Raw genomic sequence first — 12081 nt, 5'->3', positions numbered from 1 at the left:
AGAGCTGGAGAGTTCTGAAGTGGCCAGCAATGAGTCCAGATCTAAATCCCATAGAGCACCTGTGGAGAGATCTAAGAACAGCAGTTGGGAGAAGGAACCCTTCACATCTGAGTGACCTGGAGCAGCTGTTACAGAAAGTGATTAAATCAGTTATTTCTTCCAAAGGGTCTGCTACCAAGTATTACAGTAAGTAGAAGGTGCCAATAATTTTGTCCAGGCCATTTTTGACATTTTGTGTGGAATGTCTCAGGATTTGTTTTTCTCTTGTGTGCTTCCAGTGCCAACACGAGAAATAAATATGACAACACCAAAGCATTTGTAATTGCAACGATTTTCTGGGAGAAGTGGTGCGTTTTCTGACATAAATGCAGGGGTGCCAATATTTTTGGCCATGACTGTATGTAGGTCTGTTGGGCAAAAGGGAGGTTCATAAAAGGCTTTCAAAAGCAGAGCTACAGAAGACAAAAATACATCTCTGTATAATGTCAAAATCAACCTTGCTTTCAATTGGCTGCTGACAGCCTGCGATTCAGTGGAATTAATTAGTATCCCTTAATTAAAAACATGAATCCAGGAAAAGAATATAAAGTGAAGCAGAGAAACAATTAAAATTTTAGATATGAAACACAGGGATGTGCTATTCAAACAAAGAGCTTTTTAATTAAGGTGACAGGTGATTTAAATAGGACGTTACAGCTGGCCTTATTCGTACACAATAGGGCTCGTTCTGCATATGAATAGGAAAAACTTGTGGGGGAATCTCTCACAGCTGTCTTATAAATGTTAGGAGGAAAATGAGGCTGGAACGAGGAGCAGGCGATTAATCTGCAGAGCGTGACCTCGTAGAAAGAGCACTCAAGCCCTGAACTCTGCATCGGCTGCAAGAGTGAGCTGTACAGACCCGGCTGCTTGTGGGTGATGAGTCGTCATAGCTGATGGGTTTAAATCTCCCATCTGAATCGGGCCCTGCGGTGTTTAAAAGCATAACGCTCCCTCCCTATTAGTAGCATATTTTTATACACGAGAATTTTTGTCTTGATGTGGGGAACTAGCTTTTTTCTATTTGCATTTACATGTCCTTACTCCACTCAGTGCAAACTATTAGAAGCTGTGTTTTGGAATAATAAGAAGACTTTTTAATAGCAAAGTGCATCCTGTTTACAGCCTGACCTACATTTTAGAATAGCATGAAATACTTGGAAATCTCATTGCGTTATGAAGTTAGCAATCCAAGTGCCGCTGTTATTTTTTATGCAATTCTGAGACCCAAATGACGGTCTGTGCCACTGTGAACTGCACCCAAACGAAGGATTATTTCATAAACCCCACAAACACACCCGCTGGTACAGAAACGCAAATGACAAACACATATATGAAATCACTTTATTTCTGTTGTGCTGTGATTCCATTTTGGAGGGAACGTTACACTCCAACGAAACACCCGATTTGGTAGCATGCAGCGAGAGCTATCAGGCAGAGTGGAAACACAGAATTCACACGCTAGTCTCATAGTAACCTTGCTACCACTGCAGACCGAATGCATGCACACTAGTGCCAACGTACAAGAGAAGAGGGGGAGAGGTCAACGGGCAGCACAATACGCAAAAAACGCACCGAATACAGCAACTCCCAAACACAGGCACTGAAGGACAGAAACAGGAACATCTACAGACAGGAAGTACCTCAGAGTCAACACCACCGTAACACAGAAAAAACGAACAATGCAGCAAAACACTTAACAGTCACATTCAGGTTACACCAAAAAGGAACATTTTTCAAAGTGTCAGGCAGTCGATCTACTGACAGTGTTGAAAGAGCCTAAAAATCAGGTAGACACTTCTGGCTTGCTGAAGCATTAGAATGACTAACAGTTGTATGTAATGCTGCTGCATGGACCATGTGACAAATATATGCAGTAACATTAGCCAAGTAGCAAATAAATTTTGTATCGTACAGTTTAATAACTATTACCATTAATAAAAATAATAGTAATATCAATAACATGGAATGCAAGGAATATTATTTACACAAAAATCCTTATTTAACTATATTTAATGGCAGCTCTATTGTACAAAAGGCAGTAATTATATTTGAATGTGTATATATATATAATTTTTTTTTAGTAAAAGTTTAGTCAAAGTTGTCAGGAGCTATGGATGTGGAAAAGGGTTATTGACAAGTGGCCATATGGTACAAGTTGGGCTGGAACGGGACCATGCTGCTGATCAGCAGGCCAGTGTTACTGAGCTGACACTGGCCATGTCCTGGGGCTATTAAATGATTCCCTAATCATTTCCATGTAACACATAATAACACCGCTCCCTTAAATAATAATAATGATGATGATGATGATGATGATGAAATATAGCAAAAACAACCCCTTTCTTTGGTTTAATTGAAACGTACATAGAAGCATCTAACTAAACACAAGAGATAAAAGACTACTTCAGTAAATCAGTGAGGCAAGTTCTGCAATGTATGCCCGCCCCTACACACCCCCACCCCGCCCCCCACGCAAACGCACATCTGCCTTGCTAATTTATGCACAGGACATACAGAAAAGCCACATAATCCAGGATGATCTTTTCCCAGTCCCAAATGGCTGAACTCAAACACAGATGAAGAGTAGACACACCAAGGACAGATTACTTGCTCCCTGTGACTGTACTGCTTACAGTGATCATTCCCTTTGCGATCATGTCTTTCTCTGTGTTCACATACATACAAAACGTCTATTATCCTGGACATGATTAGCGTGACATGTTTAGCCAAGGCTGCAGGTGATGTCTCGAATAGTTTTGGGTGCACTGTGAAGCATCTGTAATTTACGTCTAATGGATTTTGAACAAAGAAATGTCTGCAATTCTAAGCATATGCCCAAGATGAGATGTCAGTTTTAAACAATTTATAACACTTAATTAGTGTGTCGTCAGCCACCGGAAAGATATGTATGACTGATAACTTAATGTAGGACCATATAGACAGGAACAAGAAACATTGGTCGGCTAGGTAACACAATTGTTACTAGCTACTATTTTCTGTTTGTTTTTAGCATCTCAACAATCAAAGCATTTCTGAAATGATGTGTGTTTGGTGGAATGACACCATGAATGCAGCTCCAGTGCTTTAGTGCAGTTCTGAGGAGTCTTTCCCAACATGTTTGTGTCCATTAGAAAATCGGAGCCCTTCCGGGCTCCAGACAGAGAAGTCACACGTGATTGGCTGGAACAGACAACAAGCTGACTCAGAAGCTTCTCCGATTCACTGACATCAGTAGTTCTTAACCAGCGCAAACCAGCTGGAATGTTTCCGAATATCTGGAATGTTTTGGAATGCTCACTAAGGACAAGTCATCTTAACAGGCAGTTCACATGGTGGCAGTTTGGTGTCGGTGCAGGAACTGTACAAAACATTCAAGGAATTTACATTTCACATATTAGAAAAGCAGGTAGCAGTCAATTAAGGAGCAAAGTAACAAACAGGCAAAGCACACAGCACAAAAAAACAACAGCAGCTTCTCGAACGGCATGATTCTGCACATTTAGGTCAAATAATTAATTAGAGTTACTTATAGATGTTTAAAAGGCTATGTTAATGGTGACATCACGATTACACATGTTTTCTTCACATCGTACTACCTTGAAATATCTATATAGTCACATGGTTTCAAAGTGCAAAAATAGAAATATAAAGTCATTCAGTAATGAAAATGGAGGGGACTACATTCTCTGATGTCACATCATTCTCAGATTTTTTAATTTATAATGTCATGATGAATTTATACTGTAATGTTGTACCACTTTTTAAAAAAATCATTTATTAATTATTATTATCATTATTATTTAATTTTTTTCTTCCTTTTCCCATTTCTTTTGGTGACCCTGTGCACCACTTTCGTCAACAAATGTCGATTTTAAATTCGCTCTATAAATAAATTTGACTTTGGTGTTGACTTATCCATACGAGAAGAAAACTCCTTTCTGTTTCACAAAATAAAAGTATAGAACCATTCCTATAGAACCAGATTGGTTATGGTTTTTTTTCCACTGCTTTTGTAAATGTAACATCAGAGTCAGATCCATTATAAAAATGAATAAATAGAGCATTTCGAAAAAAACTGACTATTGTGAAAAGTAATCGCTAACTAAGCTTTTAAAGGTTCAGTTAACTGTATGCCACTGTAATTTAATTTCTACGTGTCCTCCGACACTCTAACCCAACTCTACAATAAAGACTATGCACGTGGAAGACAACACCATATCTGAGCACAGACTCTACTTATTAAGCAGCACGAACAGCAATGAAGATTGTCTGTTATTGCTGATGTGGGATCACATTCCCATTAATTAACCAACGGACACAGGACAACTTCATTAAGGACAATATTGCACCATGGTCATTGTCTGGTTTATAAAGTATACACACAGCATCCCTTTTAAACTAATACGCTACAGAACACTAAACAGCTCTGTATTTACATTTATGAAAAACAAAATATATATAGCCCTCTAGATCCAATTGTGTAGTAGCTTGATACTATTCTTTCGAGAATCCTGATAGCATCGCTTGCATTGAACGAATGGCACATATAGTCTTTTGACATTGAAACGAGCATTGAGACGAGCAGGCTTGTCCACACCAAGCCGTTTTGTCCTAGCTATTTAAACGACTCACTCCTCCGTGCACAGTGGATGAGCATTCAAACGAACGTTTATTATTACGCGCGACGACTGCGGCATGTGTCTGTGAGGGAGCAACTGAAAACCAGAATTATTGCCTTAATTCTTTACATGGCAAAGAAAAATGAAATTCAAATTATACAAATGTAATCACAACACCAACGGCATGCTTGAGAAACATAATGTTGATAGAGCTTTCTTCGATATTTTAAGCTGTCACATTTATGTTTATGGAATGGATGGACACATCTGTTTATGCACACAGGAGAGGTTCATAAACACACATATATTTATATATTCACACTGCATGTATATATGAATAATATAAACAACAAAACTAATGACTCGATTATATGATTTTGAGAATTTATTAAAGATAAAAGTATGGCTTATACTCTTAGTTAATTTTCTTTTAGCAACTTTATATATGTATTTATATTATTTTAATTATTATTTCAAACTAGAAGCTATTTACAAACTAAATATGGGAATATGGATACTGCTGTACTATATTCTGTCTGTAGGGGCAGTGTGGAGCAGTGGGGAAGTTATATAAATCAAAGATTGGCACTTTAACAGTGCTAACTGTGTTACTTTTTATTGAATATGTCCTGCAGGGGCCCAGGAAGGTATTTCATGACGGTATCCATGATGCCCTCCTCCTCCTCTTCGGTGTCGCCGCAGCCGGTAGGTACGGCTTTTTTCGGGCGGGTCAAACTGCCCTCAGCGGCCTGCTCCATGGCGGCCTGGGCCTCCGCCTCCTTCTCTTCCTTCTTCTTGAGTCCGTACTGGAGGGAAGGGAAGAGCGATAAGATCAGATGTTTATGGGCCAGACCTCAGATTTCCCAGAAGTCATCGGCATCTGCGTCACTGGATGGGAAGATGGTAGCGTCATGGTCAGGTGCAGCCGTCAAGTTCGATGGCCTCTTGACCAGATGGGTGCCAATTCAAGTGTCAGGAGGAGCTCTAGTGGGAAAGCCATGGGCAAGACACTTAACGTGAAGGCTTCCAATAAAAAAATTCAGTTTGTGTAAATGAATAAACACTTACAAAGACATGCACGTCTAAAGAGTAAAGCAGAGTCAACAAGCAGGACTGTGAACCAGAAGACGGATTATAGTCTAAAAGCTACTGGTTCAGAGCTGCTTAGCTGCTCTGCCTCTGAAATTGACCTGAATTCCTTAAGTAAAACATACTGCTTTAAAGATAAAGTATAAGCTAGTTTGCTAATTAGCTGAATGCATTTAACAAGTGACCTGTGGATATCTGTGCAATGCTAATAAACAGAGGTGGAAAGTTCAGGTCCAGAAATTACAAATCCAGACCAGGATTTCGTTTCAACCAACCAGTTGAGTACTCTTTGAATGTGACTCTTTATGTTCAACTGGTTGGTTGAAACTAAATCCTGGTCTGGATTTATACTTTCTGGACCTGAACTTTCCACCTCTGCTAATAAACCGGATGCAAGTCATAGACGTGCCCATTCTTTTGCCTGAGTTGAACCACTCAAAGTCTGCTCTATAAAGTGCCTGTATGCTCCATTTGCTTGTTCAGTGCACTTTCATTTAAATTAAAAAAAGATTTAAATGTTTTATGTTGTAATTAAAATCACTAGTGATTTTATCTGCACTACTGCATTATCTGCACCTTGACCACTGAGTGTTCACTAAATTGAATAGAACATTATAATTTCATCCAGGTGTTTTCACAGAACTACATCTGATATTTATGAGCATCAAGTAAACATTTCTATCAAAAACATAAACTGTAATCTGTTCCAGATTTAATTACAACATTAAAACATCTTTCGCTTCCAGAGTAAATACCCATTAATACAAATAGATGTTTTTACATGACCAGTTTGGGGTTACGCCCTACGTTCAGGGGTATAACAATGGTTTTCATCCTGGAACCAGATACTGGCTCAGAACATAGCATGGAATGTGAGCATAAACGTAAACACACTTTATATGATCAATCTACCCATTGTTTCAAAATTTTCTATTCAGAATGAAATATCAGGGGAAATACAATTAAAAAAAACCCTGTCTAACAGTTTAATATTGAAAACCCAGACTTACACAATCCCCCTTAATGTAATTAAAATTACAGCAGGTTCCCTTGCAAAGTTCACCAGCGTCAGATCAGGTTCAGGAGAAGAATCGAGTGCGACCTCGTTTGGGACCGAGCATTTTCTGTTTTAAACTTTCAGACTCCGAAGGTCACGGTCCTGAAATTCAGAACTGCTGGAAGTTAAAGTGTAATTAACTTGTTTCCCAAGGCCTGTGAAAATGTAGAGCTTGGTGCTGAGATCCTAAATGAAGGTAACCAGGCGACTCGCCTGCGTGCTCTGGCAAGGCCGTGCGGCTCGCCCGGCCCAAAGAGGCCAGCATGGGCTTTCTGGGTCAGGCTTGTTCTCCAGGGCCCAAGCCCACCTGCCCGCTGTGCGGAGCAATGTGTGCCAGGACACCATGGTAAGGCAGGTGGCCCTGGAAGAGCAGGGCCTCACGGGAACAGATAGTGAGCCATGTTGCGTCCAAGTGGAGGGAAGCCAGCTTCTTGTGAATAGATGCAATCTCCTTGCTTGTGCTTTGCTGTCACTGAGAGAGCAGCAGTGGTGGCCTTTTCCAGTAAACGCAGGAGGGGCACTAGGACCCAGGAGCCCAGCCAATTCATCCAGAAGAGGTGTTCCCTGCTCTCACAAGCTCTGAAGGTCAATGTCATGCTCCCCACACATTCTACAGAAATGTGAGTGTCTCATTAAGGGTGGGGGGTGGGTGTGCGGCTCATACTCCTGGCTTAAGCCGAGCATAAGCAGAAGCTCTGGATTACTTAAATAATGTCATAATGATTTTTGTTGGTGGTAGAGTGTATGCAAATCCAATCCCTTCTGGCTGCTTAAAGGAAAACGAGGAGCTCAGGACTTTTTGTTCTCGTTGTGGAGCAGGACGAGGAAACAGCTCTTATTCTGTGAGTGCAGAGGGCCTGCGGGTGTCAATCGTGACAAGAGAGCCCTGAGAGAGCCTCCAGCACGATCCTGGATTCTCTTCAGCTGGGCTTAGGCCTGTACAGTAGCAGTGTTTCATACTGTAACCCCTTCACAGTCGTGCATTGGACATTCCTGCTTTTGGTTATTGGCCAGTTGGCGAATGAAAGAAATGAACAATTAAACCGTAATATTTTTGGAGCTTGCTGAAAGATCACAATAACTCACAGACGAAACGTAAGCCAAAAACAATGCTGAAAACGATTTGGATCACATAAAATCATATAAGGCCTAATATATAAATATTAGTACAGAGAAATCCAGTTATAACGGACTTCAAAGGACCTGGCAAAACAGTCTGTTATATCCAGAGTTGCTGTATGCCCAGGACACAACTACAGGACATCATTTACTCATGCCACACCCCAGCAGACACACTTGTGGTATAGATTATTATATTGTACATGTAGTAATCCAGCTTTACCTGACCAGATGCGTGACTATTAATAATCCCGACTCCGTATCTGCGCTGGATATCACCGGCACGCCACGCGCCTTGTAGGCGGAGCCTGCATGTCCGTTATAGCCGAACAAAACTACAGCTAAAAGCGGCCTGGGGACCAAATTGTTTGTCTGTTATAAACGAAATTACGTTATATGCGAGTCCGCTATATCCGATGCTTTTTCTGCATGTTCTTAAAGGTGCACAGCCGGGACTAGCGGACCTCGTCAATTACAGACGATATTCCGTTTTAAGCGAGTTCACTATAACGGGATTTTACTGTAATGCACAATATTTCTTAGTGTAAGTGCATACAATATCTTGGCCTGAGTACGCTGCGCATCTTCTCAGCAACCAGCCTCACTCACGTGTTACCTGTCTTTGTTACCGTGGAATCTCGCATTTCTCACAGTGACTTTTAAACTTTTCAGTGCTGTTGATTTTGCATTTAAATTTCCAAAACAAAGTACTAATTTTGCCCATACAGGGGCAAAATTCAGATGGTTTGTATATTATATAAAAAGGACTTGATAGGAAATGACATAGTAATTTGACACGAAAAGTGTACAGTACCGTTTCTTTAGAAATTGGTAATTGGTATCATTCAGGCTAGCAGACTGTTATGGGCAGAGGTTAGGGGGACCCAAGTATTATTCACAAATTGTCACATTCGCTGCCCCCAACCCTCGTGACTGTGAAGGGGTTACTGTACTCTAACACAGGAACTGCTGTTGTGCCTTTGTGCATTCTAACCAGCCTGGATGACTTCCTCACTTTGGATAAAATATAAAGTAAATATTTTCATTTTAATTTCAACCATATCACATGAACTTTTTGGTTTGGGCAACATATCAATACGTTGTTTTAAGTCTTTATTACATATTTAAGAGATATTAGCACGAATAGAGATGGACTGTTGCCTCTCTATTATATATGAGCAATTCCACGTGAATGTGACGTATTATTATAAGGACATATAACTGTACAAATGAATTAGTGTCGACCAAAAGTCCCAAGAACAAGGGCTTTGTGTATCCTGACAGGGCTGATCAGACTGACTGCATGAGACCTGCTGGCTGCATTGTGGCAATGCTAGCTATGACCGCAGGCATCGTGCACTGTGATAAAAATGGGGCTACCACGTCCATCTAGCAGCCTTTAGATATTCTACGAGACAAATTTGGCACCAGGTTATCATTTAATACAGGCTAATGAAAGTGTTTATAACGGATGTGCAGCAACACAGAGGCTAACACATATACAGGTATGTTTAGTTTAATTATTAATTTGGAAACAGTAGCGTAAATGATCGGCAACTGCATATCGTCACACGGTACAAGAGGAAGGCAGGCATTTTGGTGAATGAATGGGCTTAGGGTTAGGGTTAGGGTTAGGGTTAGGACAAGGGCAGATAGGAGCGCCGTCGATGACCGGACTGGGGCTGATGAGACAATCGGGTACTTAAACGCAAAGACTAACGAGGGGCAACAAGCAACAGGTGTGGCACATCAGGAACAGGAAAGTCAGGCGGACATGACGGGAAAGACATTACACACATATAACTCAGACTTCTGCTAGGAAATTCGTAAAGAAGTAAACATTAAAACCTGACTCGGAATGTTTCACGCGAGCAGCTAAAACTCTAAAAATAGCCTGAGTTTTCCTCTGAGTCTTAAATGTCACTGTTTGGTTTTTTTTTATTATTTCTGAAGCATTTTACAGCGTTCGTGCTGGCTGGTGTCACCCAAGCTCAGAGCAGTGAGTGCCATCGCTCTTCACCTCACAACTCCCGCAATCAGACGCATGTCAAAGCGTTCTCTCTTCATGCCCCAAAAAGGTACCCACAGGACTTTTTCCCACTCCCTGTCAATCTCTGAGTACCTTCCTGTAGGTTCCCCTTCCCCAAGGTGAGCTTTAAAAAGATTAATTTTTCATAAACGTCAGTGAACTGCTTCCAGAACACACCGGCATTTGCTGCAGTGATGCTGATTCTGGTCACAGGTGGGTAGCTCCGATCCAGAGAGTAGAAGTCCAGACCAAGATTTTGTTTCTACCAATCAGTTGAGTACTCTGTGATTATGACTCTTTATACTCAAGTGGTTGGTTGAAACAAAATCTTGGTCTGGATTTTTTATTCTCTTGAACTGAATTACCCACCACTGCTTCTCTTAAATGAACCTCCAGAGGAACTTTAGAGAAACAGATACCGTCACTCACTCTGTTTAACAACTTTCACAAATGCCATCTTCTGGAATATATTTACTTCTCTTTGACCAACTTTAATAAGTTCAACGGAGAAAATAAAACTTCACTTAGAGTCTTGGCTCAGAAATTCTTTAAGCGAGTCTGGCTCCTCCTACGAGGGGCCAAAGAGAGAGAGGAGGTGTTGTAGGTGGGGGTGTATGTGCTCTGCCATGTAATACAAAACCGAAGGGGAAAAAACTGCACCATAAATCTTCCCTCCTACATGACCAGAAGGGTGATCGATTTAACACGCAGAGGCCCGGCTCCAGTCCTTTCTCCAAGTCAGTAAACTCAACACCAACATGGTGTGTGAATGTATAACACAGTATGGCGTAGGCGCGCTCTGGCTTGTAGATCGGGCTAATGCTGTGTGTTCTTCTCTCTGCGGAGTAGAAATCCCTTTAGCAGAATAGATGTTATTCTGTGCTATCAACCCACGTACAGACCCTCACAACATCTTCATCTTTTTTTTTTTTCCCCCTACAGCGCACTAATATTAAGTTGGACTTTCTTCTCACTGAATTACTCTTATCTTTAGAATTAGAATCCGAGTGACTCATGCATTAATTCAAATGTGTGAGTTTCCTGTTTGGCCGTCGTCAAATCCATGAACTGCTCCGTGGCACAAATGCGGCGCTGCCATTAGGGGTCAGCCCCAAGAAACTGGATGCAAAACAAGATTTCAAAAGAAACCGGCGCATAACTAATCGCTTCAGACACCGCCCGCCCTCGGAATCAGCCAGAGTAATTGCATTCATTATGGCTTATTTGAAACATGCTATGTATGTTCAATAATATGCTGTCAAGCAAAGCTCGACTGAATAGAATTTGGGGTCTATTAGACAGGTACCGTTGAAAAAGGGGTAACGTTTTTTAATGACAGAAATGGGGGATTGTCTTTGCAATCTATGTCAGAGCTCTCTACCACCAGTCAGTGCATTATTGTGATGTGTTCATCGGTGAGTACATCACCCCCCCCCCCCCCCCCCCTTACCTTATCTCTGATTCCCTGTCGGATCGACTCCCTCTCTGCCTCCATCCTCGCATACTTGGCCTTCCTCTCCTCCTCCTGCTGCCTCAGGGCCTCCTGTCGCTCCTCCTCCTTCTTCTCGGCATCTGGGTCCTTCTCCTCCTCACCGCCCAGCATCTTGCCCATGTCCTTGGTGGCCCCTTAGGGAGACGAGCAGAGCAAAGTAGCTGTTAGTGAGAGACCCCCCCCGGGGGAGAGGTGGCGCTCACCACGGCAGGGCGATGTTTTTATGGAGGCAGACCCTAGGGAGGGGGCTCCTTCATGGAACTGGCTCCAAAGGTTAAGGACGAGGAAAGCTGGCCATTATCTATCTATTTTCTGTACTCGCTTGTCCTGTTCAGGGTTGCTGGGGGTCTAAAGACTATCCCAGAGAATAAGCCAGGATGGGGCACCGACCCATGACAGGCCACGCTTACACATCATTCACTCATACATCATTCACACCGATGGGAAATTTGGTAACTTCAGTTAGCCTCAGCATGTTTTTTGGATTGTGGTTGGGGACAGAGCACCCGGAGAAAACCCCACGGTGAAGCTCCCCAAACACAGATCCAGGGCAGAGACTCGAACCCTGGTCCCATAGGCGAGAAGTCACAGCGCTGAACATGAAGGAAGCAAATATCCTTGTGTGCCATAAGAA

General features: G+C 41.9%; 1 protein-coding gene across 2 annotated transcripts in view; it reads right to left on the bottom strand.

Moving 5' to 3' along the window:
• Positions 1-1369: 1369 nt before the first annotated feature.
• cplx2a (complexin 2a) overlaps positions 1370-12081 on the bottom strand; it is a 40877-nt gene continuing 30165 nt past the window's right edge. For both annotated transcript variants that reach the window (XM_023795985.2, XM_023795986.2), the window contains exons 3-4: positions 11406-11581; positions 1370-5467 (exon numbers count right to left, since the gene is read on the bottom strand). In XM_023795985.2, coding sequence (XP_023651753.1) covers positions 5270-5467; positions 11406-11581 — 374 coding nt within the window. In that variant the 3' untranslated portion in view covers positions 1370-5269. The remainder of the gene's footprint in view (positions 5468-11405; positions 11582-12081) is intronic.

This window comes from Paramormyrops kingsleyae, chromosome 12, assembly GCF_048594095.1.
Source record: "Paramormyrops kingsleyae isolate MSU_618 chromosome 12, PKINGS_0.4, whole genome shotgun sequence".
NCBI classification, from domain to species: domain Eukaryota; kingdom Metazoa; phylum Chordata; class Actinopteri; order Osteoglossiformes; family Mormyridae; genus Paramormyrops; species Paramormyrops kingsleyae.
Note: the sequence above shows the minus strand (reverse complement) of the source record. Positions and strands in the feature narration are given on the sequence as shown.